The sequence below is a fragment of the Saccoglossus kowalevskii genome, chromosome 19 (genome assembly GCF_978046115.1).
Source record: "Saccoglossus kowalevskii chromosome 19, keSacKowa6.1, whole genome shotgun sequence".
Classification (NCBI taxonomy): Eukaryota; Metazoa; Hemichordata; class Enteropneusta; family Harrimaniidae; genus Saccoglossus; species Saccoglossus kowalevskii.
In genome coordinates, this window is record NC_140659.1 from 21670505 (window position 1) to 21695794 (window position 25290).

Below are 25290 nucleotides of genomic sequence, written 5' to 3' on the forward strand. Positions count from 1 at the left end.
TACACCTGCGTGAACCCGAAATCGACGTGGCATAAGTATCTGCCCGATTTACGTCAGTTTTGCGTCGTGTATAGAACTTCGATCACCTTTAGGTTGTTGGTAGAAGAAACGTGGAACATATTGTGTCAACCTTGAAGCGATTAGCGAGTTTGTGTCGTGTCAGACTAGTATCAAGCACGATAGCATCGGTACCGAGTTCCATTTTGATCTCGCATGTTCCGGTATTGTAACATATGACAGATTGTGTTTGTCTACTGTGTTCGTCCTACGTCGCTATACTCTGATTTCATATCTCAACATCAACAACGAATAGAAACTACACAATGTATAATCCACAAGCCGGACAATCAATGGGCTATGGACAGCCGCCTGGTGGACAAAACTATGGCCCTCCTCCAGTTTCTGGACACAGCATGGGATATCAACAACAGCAACAGTCAATGAATCAATATGGAACTCCATTTAGTGGTAAACCTGCGATGGGTCAACCACCTCCAAGTAAAGCACCCATGGGTGGTTACAATGCTGGTCCACCACCACCGACAGGACAACCAATGCATGGCCAGCAGAATCAGAACGGCCCGTATACAAACAGTGGTGGACCGAGCAGTCAGGGACAACAATATTACGGACAACAGCAACAGCAAAGGTCAGTCACTTCCTGTTTAATCTGGCTGTATTGCCATTACTCAACCCCAGATTAAAGGGTCATTATTGTATGTGGTATGTTGTTGTAGATGATTATATATATCATATTTTTATATTATCAATGAAAAGAGGAAACCCAAATTTGGTTTTGCAAGTCATTCATTTTCCGACTTCGTTCATTACCAATACAAGACCCAATACATAAAGCCAATCCTATTTAATTAAATAATATTGAGAGAATCATGAAATTGTGCTGTTGTAAACATGATAAGAGTTCCTTAGCCCCCCCCCCCCCATTCATAACTCTAATCCTAAAACCTGGCCCTTGGGTCATTTATAATTATTTGGAAGGTTGTATTGATTTACATTGGGGGCTGGAGTGTTGGGGTTAGGATTCAGGTTAGGGGTAAGGGGCCCTTAAGGAACTCTTTCCGTAAAAATTTCACTTGGGTCAACATGACCTTCGATAGAATATGTCCTCACATGAGCAGTCTGAGATTATTCCTGTATTTGGACTATTATCACATGACCATTGTGCATGTCATTTACAGTAGTGACGTATTAGTGTGAAATATCTATAACTAAATATCACACTAAATGTGACGATATCCACAATAAACGTCATCAATCTGTATGCTCGAACAGTACCGGTATGTTGAGAAACCAAATTGTGGGACAGTATTGTGTGGTGAGATGACAATAACTTACAAGGCTGGTTGCTTTCCTCACATCTCTAAAATACAATTAACAGTATAGTGAATTGATCACAGAATCTTGCAATTTTGCAGTTTCAAAAACTTGCGAATACTACATTTGAAGCCTAACTGATTTCTTGCGATTTCATGTAACAAGTTTTCGTAGTGTAGTAGTTCACGTTCGCCTCACACGCAAAAGGCCCCTGGTTCGAACCCGGGCGAAAACAAAAATCAATTAGTTTTAATTAACGTCACCACATGAGATGTGTCGTGGATGCGTGTTCATCAACACGCTTAAAAGTCGTCCCTTATTCACATATAATTCGTAAGTGTGGTTCCATATAAATACAGTTTCTGTCATTTGACACATTTTGAGCTGGTTATGTGATAAAAAGGTTATCGTCTGATATCACTTGTTCGTAAAACTGGTTACGGTAATACCATACTAAGTATGTACTTGTGTCTTCATAAGCTCTATTATCTGCTCAGATTCAGTATGTGGATAATACAAACAGTGAAGTGTATCTACCTGTTTTTCGAACACCTGATATTAGTTGATAATCTCTTACGCATGTATGAATTGTGTGAATTGTCAAATATTCAAGATTCACCTGGATTCAGTTTTGTTCCAAATTACTGGGGTCATTACCAAGCCACTTATAAGATTGTTTCTTATTGGCTACCCAACCCCAATACTTATCAAAACACCCAACCCTATTAAATTCTGACTTTTGTATAGTGCTTTGAACAAGAGTGAATATTTCGTAATTCGTTAACGTCATACCATCAAAACTGTCACCAATCGATATTGTGTTTATGAAAACCGTTACTGCAAAGGCAGCTATTGCCAACAAGTACAATATTACATGATCTTGACTGTAGGACTTCCCCTGTTGAGTGGAACAGAGAAAACGACAGAAAGTATTGTTTGCTTTATGAAGTCCTATTGGTAATGATCTTCTTTACTTTTCTAAATGATGTATTGGTTTCTATGGTGAAATTTTCTGCATATACTGTATCTCCCAATTTCGCTAGAATGACATAGATGCAAAAGTTTTGTACATGAATTATTAAAACATTTCAAAAAATTTACTTAATCTAGTAAGTTTCCATTTTGCAAGTTTTTTCCCATGATACATTAACGTGCAGTAGCACGCTCAGTACAGCAAAATGTTAATTTGGCTCAAATCGTGTATACTAGTATATATTATACATGTTATACATGTACCATCTTGAATCTGTTGATCCAATGTGGAAGTGAATAAAGATGTTGATCTATAAAAAAAAATTTGCATTGTAAAATCTACCAAAACTAACTCTGTGTATGTTCTGCTTGACTTAATTATATAAAAATACATATAAAATCACAGTTACTGTAAAATGAACTTTATTTTCACTTGCAATTTATTTAAGGATGTAGTAGACATAACAAGTATGTTATAGTTAGGCTTGATATTTTCATATAAGAATTGACCTGAACTATAGTAAACCATATATTTTATGAAACCTCTTATCTCACACTTTCTGAAATTCTGGGTAATTTTGGATAGAATTTAATGGTTATCACGTGACTGCTAAGTAAACAAACAAAAATGTTATTTTAAAAGAACGAGTACTGCATGAAACTGGAACTAGTTAGATGAGTAACAAACATCGTAATGTTAACCACAGGGTGTCCCATCCAATCGGGTGACAAGATTTTTGCCCAGCGAGATGCGTTTATTTCATGAGACCAGCTTGAAATGTTAGACCGCGGTCACTGAATTACACTCAATTTACTTTTAGTTTATAACAAGATTTCTCGCCAACGATTATTGTTAGGATAAAACGCTCTCACCCGCATGTTTTACACTTTCGGTAGAACAGCCCGTGCAAATTTCAAGCCAATGCGATACCCAGGAAACGCAGCGTACTCGATAATGTAGTTCACTAATTAGTCTGTTTTCATTTGGCAGAAACGGCAAATAACCTTTCCACTGAACAAACTGGCCAATATTTTCAGTTTGGGACGTTGTTTGAGAAAAAATGTGACACTCGGGCGAAGGGTATACTTCTATTTTATAGATTGTGTGGTTCAAGTTACAAAGTGATCAAGCGTATCGTCGATATTCAACGTAAAACAGGCTCCAAAGCACTGGCGAGACTCGTTCATCGAAATAGCGTTGTACAGTTACAAAAGATAAATTACGTAATCCTATGCGCATACAAAGGTTGTTTATTGACTGGACATAAGTGAGAGATTATGGTTACTTCCTTAGTAACCGGGAACCGCACGACTGGGGTTATTGTGGCAGCTACTGCAATTTTTAATGTAGGCCAACTGTGATCAGTGTAAATCGCCGCGTGTTTTCTACACAATGTCCAAGTTGCTGACAACGATCATATCGGTCACCCCCCTTAGAAAAAAAAAAAATATATATATATAATAAAATAAAATGAAATGTGCCTTGTTAATGTAGATGCAGGCATGCTAGCTGGAGACGAGGGATAGAAACAGCTCGATCCGACAGAGTATGTGTTTCGCTGTTCGGTCGAGTGGCAACCGGGACTGGCGTAACGATTATTCAATTGTATTTATATCTCAGTTTCTTACTGGATATTAAAATTTAGTTGTGATAAATAATTTGTCGTTTGGGACAACGTGTGAAAAAGTACCTTTGAAGCCGGCCTGTGAAAAGATAACCCTGCCTGGTATACAGGAATCATGGAGCTCCATGCAGGAAGTAAACATGCAGTACAGTTCAGCTCTGAACATTTGACGTCATAATTGGGCGGAGACAATCCGTATAAGGAGTGAGGTGATTGAAACGTTTCTTGATTTGAATTTTATTTGTCGGAGCTCTACTGACGCCGCTTCTACGAATTCCTTCTCAAGTTCGTTCTCGGCCCCGTTTTCCACTTCAACGACGTGTTTTTTATATGGTCCCCGGTGGATCGGTGCCGGTAAACCCATGTACTTGGCAAATATTGCCATCACACGTCGGCCTTTACCGATCACTCTTCCGGCGATCACCATTTTCCTGTTTACTTGGAACTCTTTTTCTTGTTTTTCAAAAGACGTGAAAATTCTCTCGGCTGAGGAAAAATAACATTCGGAATTTGAACATTTAATTTGGAAGTGGGGTCCCCAGTCGTGCCGTGTGGCTTCCTCCAATGTCAAATCTCTTCGTTGCAACTTGAGCACCGCAATGGCGCCGAAAAAGTTCGCTATTTAAAATGTAGACATCGATCAGTCTCAGCGATCCATCTGCGTCAGCCACCCCATCATCGTCACCATGTGATGATAATTTCCTTTCTTATGCACTTCTTGACACTTTTTCTGGTTTTTCAATTCTGAGCTACATGTAGATAAATGTTGCACCGTCACAGAAGTATCGTTGGAGTCCGAACTTTACGAACTGCGATCGATGTTATTTTTTCTGAGACGAAGTTTTGCTTCTTCGGATATTGGAGTCATATTCTTCCTTTTTTGTTCCTTCCTTCTCTAATAATAATTCTGATAACAATTTTAAGGAACGCTAATTTTTTGATGTGTCACACACGGTGTACTAATATAGAACGATCACAGAGACAGGGCGTGTGTGCGTTGTTTCCGTTGCTAAGTAGGCCAACTTATGCAAATTAGGTCAATATTTATTGTTTGCGCTCAAAGCCGATTATCCTGAAATCAAAGTGAGCGGTCTGCTGTTATAAACACATATCCTAACTTTTTTGTTAAAAATGCCGTTTTTGGGTGTACTGGTTACTACTTTGAGTGGAAAACACATCCATTGCATGCAGATAGACAAATGCCACCAAAATAGACAATAAACAAAAAAAGTATAAAATAGTGACTGTTATGTCTACTACATCCTTAAATTTTTTTTGCCAAAGGAATAAAATAAGTGAAAATAAAAACCAACAAAATAAGTTTTACATTGACCTCTTATTCTCCAAAAATCAGCTAAAATAAACTTACCGGTAATACAAAACAGTCAAATGTATTTTCAGTGAAAATTAATTCCAGTATTTTACAGTATAAAGTTTGAATGTAGCTAAATAGTAAAGGCATTCCTTGTTAATCAAGAAAATTATTCAATGTGTATTTTAGTCAATTTCACAAGATGAAAATTAACCTTATGCGTGCCAAAGCTAACACTTGTCGCAATTCACAAATTTTATACATTAATAAATTTTCCATAATGTTGATTTCATCCTGAGACAATAGAAAATTATAATATTTTTTCCTAAATTATCAAAATAAATATAAAAAATGCATAAAAAGAAGCAAAAATGTTCTAAAATTGTGCAGAGAAAACCTATGGCTCTCGAAGGATTAAATTAAACATTGTGTTGAAGAATGGTAGTTATGAGGACAATGTACTTGCAAATGTTTAAAGTTGCGTTAATAGTAGGTTGTTTTATTCACTACAGTGAGGATGTCAAAGCTGTAGAACATCTGTGCTTACTGTATTACATGTACTTGTACTATCACAAAAACAGTATGTTGCAACAATATGCATTTAAAAAAACAAAACGTCTTTGTGAACAACATTACTTTTCATTGGTGATTCCAAAGCAGAAAAAGTAAGAACAAGATGCTTAACCACACAAAGGTGTAGCTAAAATTCTTAAAGTGAATGTGGCCAGGTGAACGAATCTCCTGCCAGGTGGACGAATTTCTAGAGTATTATAAATAAAAAAAATGATTATTTTATTATAAGTTAGATGGTCCAACTTATAGGATTGGAACATGCAACATAGTGAAATAAAGTAGAAACAAAATTACAGAAACTAGGAATGACAAAACAAATATGTGCAATCTAAATGAATATAAGGATATTTTTAAACATGGAGAAATTAAGCTGCGAATTATAATTATGATTCTCAGACGTCGTCAACTTTATATTTACGAATTCTTTTCGAAAACGTCAAGTCTGCTTGCTTTGATACAATATATGTATCTTGGGTGGACCTTTTTTGGATTTGTTCATTTCAGGATGATATCTTCAAATCACAACTCTTGATGAATATTTTTGTCATTTTTAGGTAAAAAAGACACTATTTTCGACTTCTTAAAAATGACTAGTCTGATTACTTCAATATTTTATACATGTATATAGACACCTGAAGTCAACCTTATTTTGTCACAATATCTTCAATTCTCTAATTTTAGTGAATTGTTTTGTCATTTCTAGTGAAAAATGCTATTTTCAACTCTCTTAAATTGTTATCAATAACATTTGGTTTTGGTTTTAAATATTACGTTTAGGGTTCCAACATCAATACCAAATCAAAGACTCCCCCAAGCACAATATGGTGTCCCTCCAGCTTCCTCACAACCATCAAGAGGACCGGCACCAAGTCAGCTGCCAACCCAGATGAGTGAATTGTCCATCTCCGGTCAACCACCCTTGCCTACCGGTCAACAACAAATGGTATGTCCTTTTGTTATATTGAATTGTCTGTTTGCATGTCAAAAGTTATATTTTATGTTTTTCACATACTTGATATATGAAAATGCTTTTTGGTTCAGTTTAGGAACAGTCACAATTTTGTAATAAACATTTTAATAATATTCAAGTGATTATCAAACCTTTTCTATTCTTCCGAGTATTCTGTAATGGTTATATTGGTCTGTGATATAAAATAGTTGTGACCCAGCTTTTTTCTACCCTATTAGAAAAATGTGGGTACATTTTTGATATTGCTGATTTGCTGGAAAGGATGCACTTCATTGTAATCACTGGGTCATGGTCACTGCTATGGTTCATGTAGCTGCATGTGTAATTAATTTCTGAATTTTTTTTTTTTTTGCAGCGTGGCCCACCGCCTCCATCTAACACTTCACAGGCCCCGAATGCGTACGCTGGCTACTCCACTAATCAGCCATACTCTCAGGGTGCAGTTCCAAGTTCAAATGCGCCGGGACACTGGGCAGCAACAAGTCAACATCAAAGTATGGGGCCACCACCGACTAATATGGGGCCACAACCTACGAGTATGGGGCAAGCACCAGCCAGCATGGCTCCTCCAAGTATGGCTGGCCCACCTTCTAGTATGTCTGGCCCACCAAGTATGGGACCTCCCCCTAGTGGTGGTGCTTACATGGGAACGCAACAGGTTGGCCCTCCGAGTGGCCATATGGGACAGCCTGGAATGTCTGGTCCCCCGTCGTCTGGTCCCCCTATGGCAGGAGGTGTTACTCCGGGGTATGGCTACCAGCAAACCGGTGCCGGAATGGTTGGACCGGGTTCCACTCCGCCATCACCTGGTATGGGAGGTGGAATGCCAGCTGGGGCTGCGATGTCAATGGGTAGTGCTGGCATGGCTGCCAGTCATGCTGGCATGATGCAGCAACCGCAGACGCAGGCACCACAGAGGAGACTAGATCCTGACCAGATGCCTAGTCCAGTAAGTTATTATAAATAAATTAATCATTAACTCGGCTGTACTTAATTGATGGAGTAATGCCAGTATTATCATTTAATAGTTTACCGGTAATTCATTTTAAGAAAAAACTTCACTGATTAAGTTCTCTTCTACATCCTGCATGCAGCGTTTAGGCAGTCAAGGTAGCCATGGTAACGATATCCAGGGCTGCGCTGATCAGGTAAAGGCAGCAATAATTCAAGCATGCTGGTAATCTTCTCCACATTATCCAAAAACATTGAAATACTAAAAACAAAAAATGCTGGCAAATTTAAACTCCATAACATTCATTATTGTTCTACCTGCTGTATTATATCTGAACGCTCTACTTACACTCGGTCAAGGTCAAGTGGATAACATTTCTGAGCTGTGCGAGAGTTTACACATGCTAAACAGTTGATCACATGACTGCAAACATGAAGTAGCTGCTATTTACATTTTCATTAACACCTTCAAGTCACTGTATGTAGTTCAGCACATGGCGTTGTTTATCAATATTAGGGGCCTTTTTTGTGTCACATGACGTGAACTTGCATTACGATGACTCAGTTAAGGAAACGACCAAGAACTAAAGAAATACTGGCTGCACGAACAAAACCAAAACACCAAACGAGTGAAATTTGACAAGCTTTACGAAGCTAGACTAACTTTAACCGGAATTTCTCCTACATTGATTTGAAAAAAAATACTCGTGAATACCATTACCAATCTACTTTGATTGGAGAGTATACAACGCTTGTAGATTTCACTGTTATCATTCTTAGTAAGCACAACTGTTTGAGTACTGGTTTGCGTAAATATTACCGGTATTTTGAACTACAAAAATATACGATTTTGATTCCTGTGATTTATTCATTAGATAGTGTGGATAAACTGAACTTTATGTAAGTCATGGTGTCTAACCCAGTAACATGTCATCGCTACAGAATTTTATGGTTGTCCAAGACTTGTGAATTTTATAAAATTGCAAAAGGGGTTCAGCATAATTTTCTAGAAATATCATAAATTAGTCTACGAGTAATAGTTACTCCCAGGCCGAGTATGTCTGGGCTTTGCGAATTGTCAATTTCATTTCAGATTTTATCACCATTGGTTAAAAGTAATTTAAATTCATGAATTTCTTTTGTGAAAATGGTCATCACAGAAATTTGAAATAAACATCAGGAAAACCTTATTTTTTTTCATGTCTCTCGATTTGTGGAGTGGCTGAGGAAGTTTAAAATTGGTTAAGAAAAACAAAGTTACCCGTAGTCGATGCGGCTAAAACTGGGATGACTTTGTAAAACAAAATTACTTTTAGTTTAAGCAAAATTGTTTGTTACTTTGAATCGCAGACTATTTCATTAATTTTTTAGGGTTATTTTGTTCAATTTTGATTTAATTTAGTCTTTAAACAGCAATTAAACTGTCCCATAATACAAACATGATTCATTCTGCTCGTCCTTCACTTCACAATCTTGTGTAAAATTCAACATTTGGGTTTGCGTGTTTTTAACAAATTCGGTGACTTTTACATTAAATACTGACATTCACAGACTCGTATTTCTCTAGGTTGGCTCATTAGAGTGCATTTTGGGTATAATGTACTCCAGAAATCAGACTCTCCATTCTTCATGAGAAATTAAAACTCAAGTCCAGATAATAAACAAATTAGACTTTACATATTGATACAAACCAAAAAAAATCTGTAGTATTACGTACAACAGAGGAACATGGGTATATATGCAAGTATGTGCATATATAGTAAGGGATTTAGTGAATGCCAAAAATAGTACATGTACATGTACGTCATTGTATTAGTAGCCTGTGATTTCCTCTCACTACACTACTATACAGGAATTCTTTTTATCTACAGTCAAAACCTGTGACAGTGTTAGTGACCACCTATACACATGTATAAAGACAACCTGCTTACAGTATAGTCCTATGTGATCACTCTTTCAGCAATATTTGTCCAGGTTCGCTTTTGTTTAGAGATTAAAATAATAATTGGCATTGCATTTATAAGGACAAATTTTCAATTTCCTCAAGACAAAACTTGTTGTAATTTACTCAAATAAACAAATGTGTTTTTGTTGCAACAATGCCATCTCATTATTTTTCTGGACAAATGTACGAGATGGTAATCCATAAAAAAAATAATTATCAAACCTCCATGTAAGGGCCATCTGTCTATAATGACCATTTTAATGACATTCTTTGGATGGTCACTGTACACAGGTTTGGCTCAGATTGTCTATTTGTTTAGAATTATTGTACATTATTTCATTACAATAGCAGTGACATAAGTGAAAAAACCATACATGAGATATGTAACGATTGAATTGTATCCAGTGATGAGAAAACATTCATCTTGTTTAATTCTTGTAAACATAGTTCAAACAACACCTCCAGATTTGTTCATATTAAAAAATTATATATCATACATTGATAATTCTCCTAACAAAATATTCAGTATGTGGACGTGAGTTCTACATTGTACAGATAAGTCAGTCACTCATCGTAGAAAGCTTTAAAAAAAATTGTCACTATCCTCTTTCTCTATTTCACTGCAAATTTACACTTCTATTTTGGTGTTTACTCCTTCTTGCATTCCCTCCGTTTCTCTAAATAACTGCCTGATTTTATAGTATTATTTGTGTTCTCCCCATGTCTGAAACAGTAAAATTTTGGACAAGGCTACGAAATGTTTTTGTCATAGTAACTGTTACTATGGTAACCAAATTAGCCATAAAGAAGACTACAGATGACTTGTATAAATGCTCATCTATCTGTTATGTGATTGGCTACTGTTTATCATATGCAGTTTAGCTCTCACTGGGGAGAACACAGCATGGTGCCAGGTGATGGTCGGGAGGATAAGGTTTTCTATTTACTTGCAAAATATTGGTGCCTGCTTGTGATGTAGTACTTGACCTTGCTCAGTGAGGTTTATTTCTGAGGGAATTACTTGAATTATACTGGTGCTACATTTTGTCCATCGATATCCTGTATCCTGGTAGCACTGATAAAACTATGTGTGCTCCTATCATTGGGCCTTGTTGTATAAAATGCTCTAGGTTTCACTAAATTCTTGTTATTTATTTCTGTATTACTACAATCTGATGACTTCACAGTTACTTAATGTCTGTAAAAATAATAATTTTGATCCAGATCCAAAAAAATAACATACAACTGAGCAGAACTGTACTATTTATGTTTTCAAAAAAAAATGAACACAACTGGACTATATTTAGTACTCGTATTCAATTGAAAATATGCAAGATACTATATACTGCTCAATTTTTGCTGTTTTAAATTGTGGCATTTGATTATTGAAAGTTGTCATAACGACTCCATACGTTGCGAACCCAGTTATATTTTCGGCCCTGCAACATTTCAAAGATTATTACAAAAAAATTATTCCACAAAATATTGATGAAAATTTGTCTCATAAAATTATGCTAATCAGTAGTAATATCATCAGCTGCAATTAAAACATTAATTTATTCATTGATTTAACATTGATTTAACATTAATTTACTGATTTTGATGGTTGAATGATTTCATTCATTGGTTGTTTGTTAGTGACGATAAGTAAATTTTGAGGAATACTGAATCCTGTACATTTTCTTTGCTCCCATCAACAACACTAACACACAAAACCTGTTTTATTTTTCTTCCCCATCAGATTCAGGTCATTGAAGATGACAGACGTACCCATGGTAACCAGCCTTTTACAACAAATCAACGTGGCCAGGTACCACCATTGGTGACCACAGACTTCAGGGTTGTTGATCAAGGTATATAAATAATTCTACCCCCAAAAAAATAATTTCATTTGGTACTATCAAAGCAACATTTGTCATATATGCAATTTGGCTAGGGAGTTCACATTATTCTTGTATCTCAGGTGTTCATAATATACTTATAGCTAGGGAGTTCATATTATTTCATGTTGTACGTCAGGCAGTTTACATTGAGGTTAAGGAGCCCAATATCATGCCACCTAGCAGCTTATCAATATTTTATCAATGACTATGATTGACTGATTGCTATTATATTGTTTAGGTAACTGCAGTCCTAGGTTTGTTCGAGCCACTGTGTATAATATTCCGTGTACTCAAGACATGTTAAAGCAATCACAAGTACCGCTGGGTTTAGTTATCACGCCGTTTGCTGAAGTAAAACCCAATGAGGTAAGTACGTTATTAGAGTAGTGGACGATCGAAATTGAAAATTTGACCCTTATCATGGGCATGTCAACTTTTGTCAACTTTCACAAAATAAACCCACATTTTTCTAAAAATTTTGATCAAACCCTCTCGCCTATTAGAGTATATTTATTTGGTTCAAAATATTAATTAAAATAAATGTACAAGGGAGTGAACCTTCCATACGAGTGAAATTGATTTGTAAACGCATCGCCCACTGATTGTTAATATTCCATGTTTGTTTGCAGTCCTCACCTCCTGTCGTTGATAACGGCGCCAACGGTCCTATTCGCTGCAACAGGTGTAAAGCCTACATGTGTCCATTTATGCAATTCATTGATGGGGGTAGAAGGTTCCAGTGTAACTTCTGTAATTGCATCACTGAAGGTATGTATAACGTGTACCTCCCTAAACTAGAATGATTTAGTCCAGCTAAGTCATAGATCCCGTGTTCTGTTTGAACTGCAGCTCTGCAGCAATGGGAAATTTGAAGTGAAATGTCTGCCCATCTGGTGGACTTGTACGGGGGTCAACCAGCTATCCAATCATCGGTTAACGCATGGCATCCTTGTACATGTGTGGGAGTAATGAGTGTTCAACTATAAACAAAATACCACTGGAGTCAGTGCTTTCTAATTAATCCATATTGATTGAGGAATTTCTTTGATTTTATATGCATTGCTTTAAAGCATTTTTTCTCCGGCTATATGTCAGTAGTTATGTCGTGCGTAAAAAAGAAGTTTACGTTTTGTAGAAATTGTCATTACTATATACCAGGTAGGGATCACCGGATCACTTGACAAAACTAATTAGTGTGCTATGCTTTGCATATAGAAAGTTAGTGTGCCAATTAAAAGGATAAAAATGGAAATCTTTTTTAAACACAGTACCAGTATATAGAATATGTTCAATGTTTTTTGGGGGGTGTGCGAATTATTAAGTAAGTGTGCGAAGTATTGTAAGATCTAACTGATCTATGTTGATGGCAGATGTGAACGTTTAATTATACAAAAAATTTTAAGAAAGAAGTACCAAAACCTTGCCCATTGCGATATTTTGGTTCTGGTTATCTCCCAAAATATGACCCATTTTTCAAAACATTGCATAGGGCAATCTTTCAGATAAATGTCTTAAAATTGAGTGTTCAGGGATATTTTTCTTGTCGCTATGTATTGCAGATGTCAATATAGTATTCATTGTTTGTTAAAGTGCACCTCTACTTGTACACACACAAAATCAATTGACTTGTATTTGTTTGTATTTTCAGTGCCACCAGAGTTTTTCCAACATTTAGATCACATGGGTAGAAGACTAGACTATTATGACAGACCTGAACTTTCATTAGGTTCTTATGAGTTTGTAGCTACAACTGATTATTGCAAGGTGAGTATGTCACATGATGTAAACTAGCCAATCACCTGACTGATGTGAGCCAATCCGGTGAATAACATTGGCTTATCAAATGGACATTTGTCACATCAACCAGTTACAGTACCATGCATGGATAACTAGCATATGCTGTATGTGCTCTAGTAAAAGTGCATGTAAAAAAAATATTACATTTATTGTTAACCTTTGTCATTCACCTTAAGTCATCGCTACTAATAGAACAAGTTCGGTATTATCGTTACAAACAAGTGATTCATCGTAGTATAGTTAACTAGCGGTACTCTTTCAAGAGGCATGATTTCAATGAGTTTGAGACAGCTTGCCATTCTGTCTCAAACTCTGCCATTGGTCAAGATTGTCTTGTTGGTTTATCATTTTGTACTGTTACATTATTTTGTTTTTCAGAATAATAAATTACCAAATCCACCAGCGTTTATTTTTATGATTGATGTAACGTATAATAGTGTAAAGAATGGAATGGTGCCATTACTTTGTCATCAACTTCATAATTTATTAGAAAGGCTACCTAAGTAAGTTGAAAATCTCATGATCTTGTATTTGTCTACCTAAGTAAGTTGAAAAATTGATAATCTTATTTATGTGTATGTTTATCAGTATGACGAGGTTACTACTTGCAGTCTATTCTCTTTATGTACTGTAAAATACTTAATTTTCGCTGGAATTAATTTTCACTGAAAATGCTTTTTGGGTGTTTTGTATGGAATTTGTTTTCATTGACTTTTGATGAGTTGAATGTAAAATATAGGAAAAAAGGTACATTCACTATGTTTTATTTTCTCTGAATCATCTCTTCAGCGAAAATAAATTCCAAGTGGAAATAAAGTATTTACAGTATGATTTGATTAGTTCGTCTTGGATCACTAACTTTTTTGTTTCTATGGCAACATATTTTGAAGCAGCAATCTTGAATTTTCTGATTGTTAATACAATTCACAACAAAGGTTAATGTCAACAATTTTTATTATTCATCTCCAGGGAAACGGATCAAGAAGAATCATCAATTCGTGTTGGGTTTGTGACTTACGACAAAACTTTACATTTCTACAATCTGAATGGTGCATTAGCTCAGCCTCAAATGTTGGTTGTTTCTGATATAAATGATGTATTTATGCCACTATTAGATGGTTTCCTAGTTAAATTGTCAGAAGCCAAGTTAGTAATAGATAGGTAAGTCCCTGGTAACTTTTATTAATATGTGTTTATAGTCTGATTTTTAAGAATAATTTGAGAAATAGAGTACATAATTGAAAAAGACAAATATTTTGAGTGATAGTACTTGATATTACATAAAAATAAATTTCAGCATTCAAATTCTTGGGAGTTTGCGCTTTTCCTTTTCGGCTGTTTTCAGACTCTTCGACCGGCGTTTCACAGCAGCTCGCACATGGCCCTTAGAAATATAGGTATAGTGGTACTTGTCTCAGCAATATAGAACGTTCTGTGATGTAGCTCCACCCTAATTCCAACATTTTTCAGCATGTCTCAATGTGAGCAATTGTTTTGGCATGTCTCAATGTGAGCAATTGTTTGGCATGTCTCAATGCTAGCAATTGTTTTGGCATGTCTCAATGTGAGCAATTGTTTTGGCATGTCTCAATGCTAGCAATTGTATTGGCATGTCTCAATGCTAGCAATTGTTTGGCATGTCTCAATGCGAGCAATTGTTTCGGCATGTCTCAATGCTAGCAATTGTTTTGGCATGTCTCAATGTGAGCAATTGTTTTGGCATGTCTCAATGCTAGCAATTGTTTGGCATGTCTCAATGCTAGCAATTGTTTGGCATGTCTCAATGCGAGCAATTGTTTCGGCATGTCTCAATGCTAGCAATTGTTTTGGTATGTCTCAATGTGAGCAATTGTTTTGGCATGTCTCAATGTGAGCAATTGTTTTGGCATGTCTCAATGCTAGCAATTGTTTTGGCATGTCTCAATGCTAGCAATTGTTTTGGTATGTCTCAATGTGAGCAATTGTTTTGGCATGTCTCAATGTGAGCAATTGTTTCGGCATGTCTCAATGCTAGCAATTGTTTTGGCATGTCTCAATGCTAGCAATTGTTTTGGCATGTCTCAATGCTAGCAATTGTTTTGGCATGTCTCAATGCTAGCAATTGTTTTGGCATGTCTCAATGCTAGCAATTGTTTTGGCATGTCTCAATGCAAGCAATTGTTTTGGCATGTCTCAATGCAAGCAATTGTTTTGGCATGTCTCAATGCAAGCAATTGTTTTGGCATGTCTCAATGCAAGCAATTGTTTTGGCATGTCTCAGTGCAAGCAATTGTTTTGGCATGTCTCAATGCAAGCAATTGTTTTGGCATGTCTCAATGCTAGCAATTGTTTTGGCATGTCTCAATGCTAGCAATTGTTTTGGCATGTCTCAATGCGAGCAATTGTTTCGGCATGTCTCAATGCTAGCAATTGTTTCGGCATGTCTCAATGCAAGCCATTGTTTCGGCATGTCTCAGTGCGAGCAATTGTTTCGACATGTCTCAATGCTAGCAATTGTTTTGGCATGTCTCAGTGCGAGCCATTGTTTCGGCATGTCTCAATGCGAGCAATTGTTTCGGCATGTCTCAATGCTAGCAATTGTTTCGACATGTCTCAATGCTAGCAATTGTTTCGGCATGTCTCAATGCTAGCAATTGTTTCGGCATGTCTCAATGCTAGCAATTGTTTCGGCATGTCTCAATGCGAGCCATTGTTTCGGCATGTCTCAGTGCGAGCAATTGTTTCGGCTTACCATTTTATTTTATGTTCTAATTTTCTTTGCTGATGCTTTTGATTACCGTTCAAGTCGAATAGATTCCAAAAATAATCCCAGAGAATCCTTTCTCACAATGTGCACAAATTTAGACCGTCAAATATTTCATACAATAGTCCCTAGAAAGTTGTATTGTAAGTTGTCACACTTACAATGGGATATCCATTAGAGGACTCTGAATTGACGGCAATATTCACTCCCTCCTTCCAGAATACCCAGTATCAAAATGGGTAGAATTTTGAGGTTGTACAAAGTCATCTAGGCCGTTGCTACGCCAACTTATCAAACATTGTTTGGAGACCAATAATGTCTGAGCTTCAATATATGTTTGTTTATTGCTTTTGTGCAACAGCTTACTTGAACAGATACCAGTGATGTTCAGAGACACCAGGGAAACGGAAACTATGCTCGGTCCAGTTATAGAGGCAGGACTCGCAGCATTGAAGGTGAGAATGTCACATGACTTCCTAAATATGCAAATGAGATAATCTTGAATATATTGCGTTTGATCATTGACACAAGACAAGTAGCCATAGACAGTGATGCTATAAGTGAGTTTTACTAATCCCCAAAATATTTGGTTAGCCAAACGGCTGTTAGATTGCTGTATCCATGTTATTCATACATTCTTTGCGACCCAATCGATTTCTGTGAATGAAAAACTTGCATGGAATGAGAATTTCTATCCGTTTATTAAATTTAATATATTAAGATTGCTTTGTCATGTCATTACAAAGTTTCTGAATAATATACAGTTATGTAACAACTACTACATTTAAATTATTTAAACTTCATATGTACCTGAAATGTATCAACACAACAGAAACATTAATATTTATATTACATATACCCATAATGCGAAACCACTGATGACAATTTTGACTTCAGTTACCGAGGGATAATAAGAATTGCATTCTTGTATCCTCCGATGTAATCACCTGATTATGTTATGTGTTCTATCTTAGGCTGCGGACTGTGCGGGTAAAATTTTTATCTTCCACTCTTCTTTGCCGATTGCGGAGGCTCCAGGGAGATTAAAAAACAGAGATGATAGAAAATTATTAGGCTCAGACAAAGAAAAGGTAATTGGCTGTTGATACTAAAGTGCTTTTGTAACAAGCCTCTTAATTGGATAATATGATAAATGTTCCAACATTTTTGATCTTTTTGCATATCTACATTTGTATTAGCGAGATGTGCTTTTTAGGAACAAAATACAGATTTTCAATTTTTTTTGTAGTAAAAACAATTGTAATTGACTAATAAGGGTCATATGTTCTTTGATGGTGCCTTATGATTGGATATCACTTTCTAGTGAAATATTTAATTCTCCTAATTTCTTTTTCTTTTCTCTTACAGCTTGTTTTACAACCACAAACCACATATTACAGCAAAGTAGCTCAGAATTGTGTGGCAGCTGGGTGTAGTGTAGATATGTTTTTATTCCCCAATGCGTATTTGGATCTTGCTACTATTGGTCAAGTTTGTACAATTACAGGCGGACAATGTTTTAAATATAATTACTTTACGGTAAGTTTTGATTTGAATTTGGTGTAATTAGCTAGGATTTTTTTAATTGTTGTAACCAATGAATGAACGTTGGTGGTGTGTTTAATTAATGATATGCATGTTTGACATGTCCTGTATTTTATCACTCCATGGAGATAGGCACTTTATGCATGTGATTTCAAATGCCTGATATCATAATATCTTTATTGCTATCATGGGTTTCTCATTAACACCATTTTATTAGCTCCGCTGTCGACAAAGTCGAGCAGAGCTTATCATATGAGTGATTGTCCGTCGTTGTCCGTGTCAATGTTTTACTTTTTCGACTTCTTCTTGAAAACTACAAGCCTGAATGCTTTGATACTTGGTGTATATGTACCTTGGGTAGACCTCTCTTAGGTTTGTTCATTTCATGTTGATATCTTCAATTCTCTAATTTTGGTGAATATTTTTGTCATTTTGGGTAAAAAGTGATATTTTTGACTTCTTGTTAAAAACCGCAAGTGCAATTGCTTTGATATTACATATATAGGTACTACATGTGGACCTCTCTCAGATTTGTTCATTTTGTGATGATATCTTCAATTCTCTAATTTTGGTGAATATTTTTGTAATTTTTGGTAAAAAGTGATATTTTCGACTTCTTGTTAAAAACCAATAGTTCAATTGCTTTGATATTACATGTATAGATACTAAATGTAGACCTTTCTCAGATTTGTTCATTTTGTGATGATATCTTCAATTCTCTAATTTTGGTGAATATTTTTGTAATTTTTGGTAAAAAGTGATATTTTCGACTTCTTGTTAAAAACTGTAAGTCCGATTGCTTTGATTTTATACATATTGTTCATTTTCTAATGATGTCTTCAGTTCTTTAATTGAAATGTGCATTGCTAACAGCGGAGCTATCTCAGCCGATAGGCTGCTTGTTTTAAAAATTAATATTCAGTGTTTCTTCCCTGGTACTCACAATAGCTGATGTACCACAGACTTTCATTTTATTTAAATATTTCATCACCATAACCTGATTGATATGGGTCTCACAGTTGATTAACGAAAATGTGCTTTTTACTGCGATTTTAAAATGACTAGATGATTCAACCATGCTTTTTAATATCCTTCGTTTGAATGCAATCATAAGAAACTGCAATTTGCGATATCAGCGTTGAAACCAACAACAGAGGAAAACTGTTGACATTTTTGTATATTTTAATTATTTCTCATTTCCGTAGGCGGCATCGGATGGTGAAAGATTTCTTTTCGATTTAACACGCGACATAGAGCGACCCATTGCATTTGATGCCATAATGAGAGTACGTACAAGTACAGGAATTCGACCGACTTCATTCCATGGTAATCTATATATGAGTAACACCACTGATGTTGAACTAGCATCGATCGATTGTGACAAAGCCATTGATGTGGAAATTAAACATGACGATAAATTACAGGAAGAATCGGGGGCCTTTATCCAGGTTTGTTGACAGTGTTTTGTATTTACATGTAGGAAGTTCATTCTAATATTCTTATTTTAACCATTTTTATGATTAATATGCTCAAAATGAAAATTTTTCCTGTTGTTTGTAAATGTACAATTGTTTCTTTCTGTGGGATAACTTTATCTTGCTATGTTTTTCTCTCATTGCTTCTAATGTTAATTATTATTTTCTTAAGTCATATACAATTGAGGTTCCCACAGCGGGGAAGTCGTCACCTGCGCATGCCTCAGATGGCCATTGCATGTCATTGTTTACACCAAGCGTCTACCCATGAGCCTTTGCATTTTAGCATGTGTTGTTATCGTCAGTTGGGACTCAATTCCCACGCGTGTGCAGGTGACGATCCTCCCGCTGTGGGAACCTCAATTGTACATGACTTAAGAAAATAATCTGTGCATCAGATCACATGCAACATTCATACTAAAAAGCAAATCATGGATTGGATGTATATTATATATACATATTATACAGATGCAGCACTTGCTAAGCCGAGTGGCCACTCCACTTACCTACCACAAGTCAAAAAATATTTATAGCTCTCCCAATTCAGACATTCTTGAAAAAAATTTAATAGCATGGCTCTTCTACTGCCATTTATAGCTTGCCAGATAATTTCAAAAAAAAACGAGGTCGTCGATGAAGATGCTGTACTGAAAGTTCTCAATCAAAAAAAAAAACATGAAGCATGGCTAAAGTATTGTACAAGTTTAAATTTCATTATCATTTTGGCATTTTTCTGTATGTGAAGTCTACGAATGCCGAGATCTGGTCACACTCCTTATATAATGTTCCATTTCATGACAGATTGCACTGCTATATACGACTATTCGAGGGCAGCGTCGTCTTAGGATACATAACTTATCATTGAATTGTTGTAATCAAATGGCGGACATGTTCAGAAGTTGTGAAATGGACTCCATACTTAACTTGATTGCAAAACAATGTAAGTATACATCATGTCACATGACATACGTTGTTTTATTTAATAATAAAAGTACTGATATCCAATGAAAACCATCCAAAACAAATCTGAGTCGAGTTTTCGGTATTCTATACTTTTCTTGCAGTGTAATTCCTGCAATCTGTTATTTGGAGACACGTTTTCTTGATGATCCAATCACTTGCAGCCACTTTTGTTGTCATATTTAGCTAATAGTATTTTCATGGCAATTGGGTTACAGGAAAACAATATGATTTGATCTAGTATGGCCGACTGGAAGCCATGATAAATTGTCAAGCGGAGCAGAGCTTATTATATGAGTGATTGTCCGTCGTCGTCAGTGTCAACTTTTTACTTTTGTGACTTCTTCTTGAAAACTACAAGCCTGAATGATTTGATACTTGTTGTTGTACTTTTGGTAGACCTCTATTAGATTTGTTTAATTCTCTAATTTTGGTGAATATTTTTGTAATTTTTGGTGTAAAGTGACATTTTTGACTACTTGTTAAAAACCACAAATCTGATTGCTTTGATATTACATATATAGCTACTACATGTGAACCTCTCTCAGATTTGTTCATTTCGTGATGATATCTTCAATATCTAATTTTGATGAATATTTTTGGTGAAAAGTGATATTTTTGAATTCTTGTTAAAAGCAGCAAGCCCAATTGCTTTGATACTGTACATATTGTTCATTCTCTAATGATATTTTCAGTTCTTTAATTGAAATGTGCATTGCTAACAGTGGAGCTGTCTCGGCCGACTGGTTGCTTGTTTATTATATGTCCACATTAGTGTCTCCAGCATGTAATAACCATTTCTGTTTATAGTCATTTCTCAATTTACCACACTAGATTTTGAAGTTCTTATAAATGTTGTTTCATTCGCAGCTCTTGATCAAGTGATTCATGCTACACCCAAAGCAATTAGAGAAGTAATAATCAATCAATGTGCTACCATACTCACATGCTACAGAAAAAATTGTGCTAGCCCCTCATCTCCTGGACAGGTAAGCTGAAAAATAAGTTTTGTCAAGTATGTATAACATAATGGCATGTAACTATGGGCTATATGATGCAGATCTCGCACAAATTGAAGTCGCGCGACTTGCGAGATGATCACAATTGCAAGACAAATCTACCCTGTATATTTCTTGTAATTGTAATGCAAATTAGTGAGTCTGTGAAAGAAATGATTAATCTCCGATCGTTGTTTGTCCGCAAGCGTGTTATGCTAGCTTTATTGAATGCCGAGATAAACTTTCATTTCTTGCACAGTTGTACCTTTCCAAGCGTTCACTGCATTCTATGAAACAATTGGTTAGCTATTCCTTTTAGTAATGTACACAGATTGCGATCACTCTTACAAGCTACGAGTTTAGTTCTCATGAGATCTTTGTCTTATAAATCGTTGGTGTTATTTTGTCTTGTCTGTAATTCATCACTCTCAAATTGTGCGTTTATTTCTTTTGCGCATATTGTGTGAGGTCAACAAACTGGAAGGTAGTACAGATTTAGATGCGCAAAGTCACAGTGCACCAATCATTCGTGTTTCCAACTCGCAGCGTAAAAAACTGTGCACATACTAACTGTACATTTTTGTTTGTAGTTAATACTACCAGAATGTATGAAGTTACTCCCACTGTATTCAAACAGTTTAATTAAGAGTGATGCACTGTCAGGTGGATCTGATATCACTACAGATGATAGGAGTTGGTTAATGCAGTCTGTCAATGCAATGGACGTGGCTTCATCACATGTCTATTTCTATCCACGATTACTTCCATTGGTAAGTGGGTACCACCTTTCACCGAATTAAATGATATTCATTGTTTGTAGAGTAGTTTTTCATTATCATGACAACTAAATGATATTTATTTCATTCACATTTCAGCATAATTTAGATTTAGAAGCTACAAATTTGCCGGTGTCTACACGATGCACTGTCGATAAATTACAAGAAGATGGCGTCTACCTTCTGGAGAACGGCATCTCTATGTATATATGGATTGGATTGCATGTTAATCCTGATTGGGTACAAAATGTCTTCTCTGTCCAATCACCGGCCCAAATTGATATTGACTCGGGCAAACTTCTTCAACTCGACAATCCCACATCTATAAGGGTGAGGGGTATCGTAGAACAAGTACGCAAAGAACGGCAGCGGTACATGAAGGTAAGTGGTCGTCATTATGACTGTTACCATGGCAAATTCACCTGATCTATCCTGATATGTTTCTTGAATGTGAAATTAATATGCTTATATGGATCAAATTAGTCTGATTAGCGCCCTCTATAGGTGATCTCGTACAGTCAGATTTTAGATTTCATGAAACATAGAAATGCTTTAAAAGTTAATTCAATATTTTTTTTACTGTTGAAATAAACTTGTTTTTTTGTTTGTTTTTTATTTGTAGTTGACATTTGTGAGGCAGCGTGACACTCTAGAGCCTTGGTTCAAACACTTCCTGTGCGAAGACAAAGGATTCAACGGTGGTGCGTCATACGTAGACTACCTATGTCACATGCATAAAGAAATACGTAACATGTTGAACTAAAACTGGAATTTGTACAATGAGAAATGTGCTTTGACTCGCTGGTTTAGTTGTGGCACTGCTGGTTGTCATAGAAACTATGATGACAAAAAACAACTAATATCGGCTTGATTTTTTTGTCACCACCAGGAAGCAATGAAAGCGATTTTACTGTCATTGTAATGTATACTAAGTAAACGTTTATAGAAGTATATTTACATATTTCAATACGTTGACCTTTGAACCCATATTAATTATTCTAAAGCATTGTACATTCTAATACGCTTATTGGATGAAAATGTTCATTTTTCTATGATTCCCAGTTTATTGGTTTGCCTGCTTTTTCGCGAACCCTGCTGCTTTTGTGTCCTTACTCTTTAATGAGTGACATAACCATAAAGTTTTTGCAATGTAAAAGACTATGATTATGTTGTAACATCGGATCAGCTGCTTGCGTGTAAAATATGATCCTGCATGGCGATGTGGCATCAGATTGTTTTCAGTGAAGTGACTGTATCCATGGCGATGTGGCATCAGATTGTTTTCAGTGAAGTGACTGTATCCATGGTGATGTGAAATCGGATTGTGTGACAGTGACAGTCTCCTCATAATTGTGCATATAGCGAATAGTCATGCGTTGTTATGACGATACATCTACATTCTGTGCGACTCCATAGATAGATGATTTTTTGTTCACTGCGAGATCTCGTGTGAAAGGCATGATTTTGAAATTTCCTTCGTTATAGCTCAATATCCAATTACCTGTCTTTCAGTGGGGAATATGGCATTAAGATACCCTTACTTCATCAAAATTGACCATCATAACAAAAAATAGTCTATTTTATTAGTATGTGATTTTCATTTTCAAATACTGTATTTGCTTTATTAGAGCTGTATGCATCTCTAATAGGTGTACTCATAACCCAAAATTGCATCGCGTTTATACTGCATCATTAAAATCTGTCTAATTTTGACCATAGATGAACTGGTGTTATTTATGTTAAGCACATAATATACTAAGTGTTGGTGATTTTCATGAATTTCATCATGCCATGGACAATGACTGTTTAAACTAACACTTGTCTTAATACTATTTTAAAAAGAACTGCTGTTTCAATTAACCATAATGCACTCTGTTAATCATAGTAAACTCTATATCACCACCAGTAATTTCCCGTTGTTGTGTTGGTTCAAATATTTCTTTGTTTTTTTTCCCGTTCTTATTTTTTCTAAACTTGTTTATTCTGAACCAAACCAGCTATAAATTTTAATCCAATAATTTTTTATTTTCGTCTTTTCATAAAAAGAACTCAACCAATCAAGGTGGTGAAAGTGGTAAAACAATACGTTTGCTGAAGCTTGCAAAAAAAGTGGAGGGGCGAGGGGGGGGTGTACATTTTTGTTAATGGAAATAAGCTTTCTTTTTTATTTAAAATCAATTGAAATTAATGCTAGTTCTCAATCTGTAATATTACAGTGGAGCCTGGCATAGTCCCATGATGCTTTGCAGGACGTTGATATTCTATTAATATACTACCGGGTAATTATAGTGTGGGGGTCGCAAATCAAATATTCCCTACTTTTCTCAAGATAAAAATAAAATAGACAATATTTTTAAAAGTTGATAAAGTATGCATGTATTCAAAGAGAATATTTGTTTGTTTTTTCTTCTCTGTTGAGTCATGTTAATACAATTGATAATTCATTATTTGCGGAGTTTCTCCCAACATATCGGAGAAATTTGGTCGCAGAAAGGTGCTGCTCTCACCTGTACAAGTGTTTTTACTAGACGTGAGAAATCTGATTTTACTGTAGTTTTTTTCTCGCGGCCCCAAAATTGTTTTCTTGCTTTTCTAAAGATTCAATATGGACCTAAATGTAGTTTTTAATTTTGTTGTTCGATATTCTACATTGTAGACCAGATTGTATTATGATTCGTCATGAACTAAAAAATGCGTTTGCAATACAACAGTATTCATTGGATGAAAAATTTTAAAATCACAAATACATATGCGCAGTGAATGTTATTGTATGTACCAAAACGACCAGTGCGTTTGCTTATTAAAGAGTCTTTGTTTCATTGAATGAATACACTGATGTATGCTACAGGGACACTTTTCAGTTTATGATAAATTGTAATGTTACGTATTCATTAATATACAGTATCAAACAACAACAATAATAAAAATGACTTGTTCTTGTCCATAATGCATCTTTAAATCACAAATTTTATTTTATTTTTGCCAAAAGAGTAACTTTCTTTCTGTTTACTCTTCATAAAAATCTGTTTTATTGTACTTGTTAAATAAAAAGTATGATTAAACTAAATTTGTTACAAGTCCCATTCATTTGTGATGTTTTCTTGCATTTGATGCATGTGCGTATCTGACAATATGTATAGTATGTACGCTCTTGTGACGTCACAGACTGAGAGAACTTTATATCTCAGAAGAGAATCAAAGTACAAGATTCTTTATCTTCAGAGGAAGCAATATATCTTCTTTCAAATAGAATGTGCTGTATAAACATTAGAACTTTTATTATACACCATGTAGTGCACATGACAATCTTGGCATTTCAGTATTTGTTGCTAATTTTAAATTGTGAATATTTAAGGTTTAATTTTTTCTCGTATTTTGATAAAACAAGAATGAATGAAATAATGAGCCTTGTATAAGATGTCAGTGTCCT

At 35.6% G+C, this 25290-nt stretch overlaps 1 protein-coding gene across 2 annotated transcripts; it reads left to right on the top strand.

Moving 5' to 3' along the window:
* LOC100367577 (protein transport protein Sec24C-like) lies at positions 1 to 24927 on the top strand. Of its 2 annotated transcripts, XM_085494055.1 has the most exons (19): positions 1 to 649; positions 6595 to 6760; positions 7143 to 7736; positions 7882 to 7935; positions 11425 to 11536; positions 11805 to 11932; positions 12196 to 12334; positions 13215 to 13330; positions 13742 to 13866; positions 14333 to 14524; positions 16468 to 16561; positions 17081 to 17197; positions 17475 to 17645; positions 18857 to 19099; positions 19928 to 20066; positions 20957 to 21075; positions 21675 to 21854; positions 21960 to 22241; positions 22483 to 24927. In XM_085494055.1, the coding sequence occupies exons 1-19, from the start codon at positions 324 to 326 to the stop codon at positions 22621 to 22623; spliced, it is 3438 nt and encodes a 1145-aa protein (XP_085350181.1). In that variant the 5' UTR covers positions 1 to 323; the 3' UTR covers positions 22624 to 24927. The 2 variants fall into 2 exon arrangements, with proteins under 2 accessions (XP_085350181.1, XP_002736034.2); XM_002735988.4 differs by lacking the exon at positions 7882 to 7935.
* Positions 24928 to 25290: the final 363 nt, after the last annotated feature.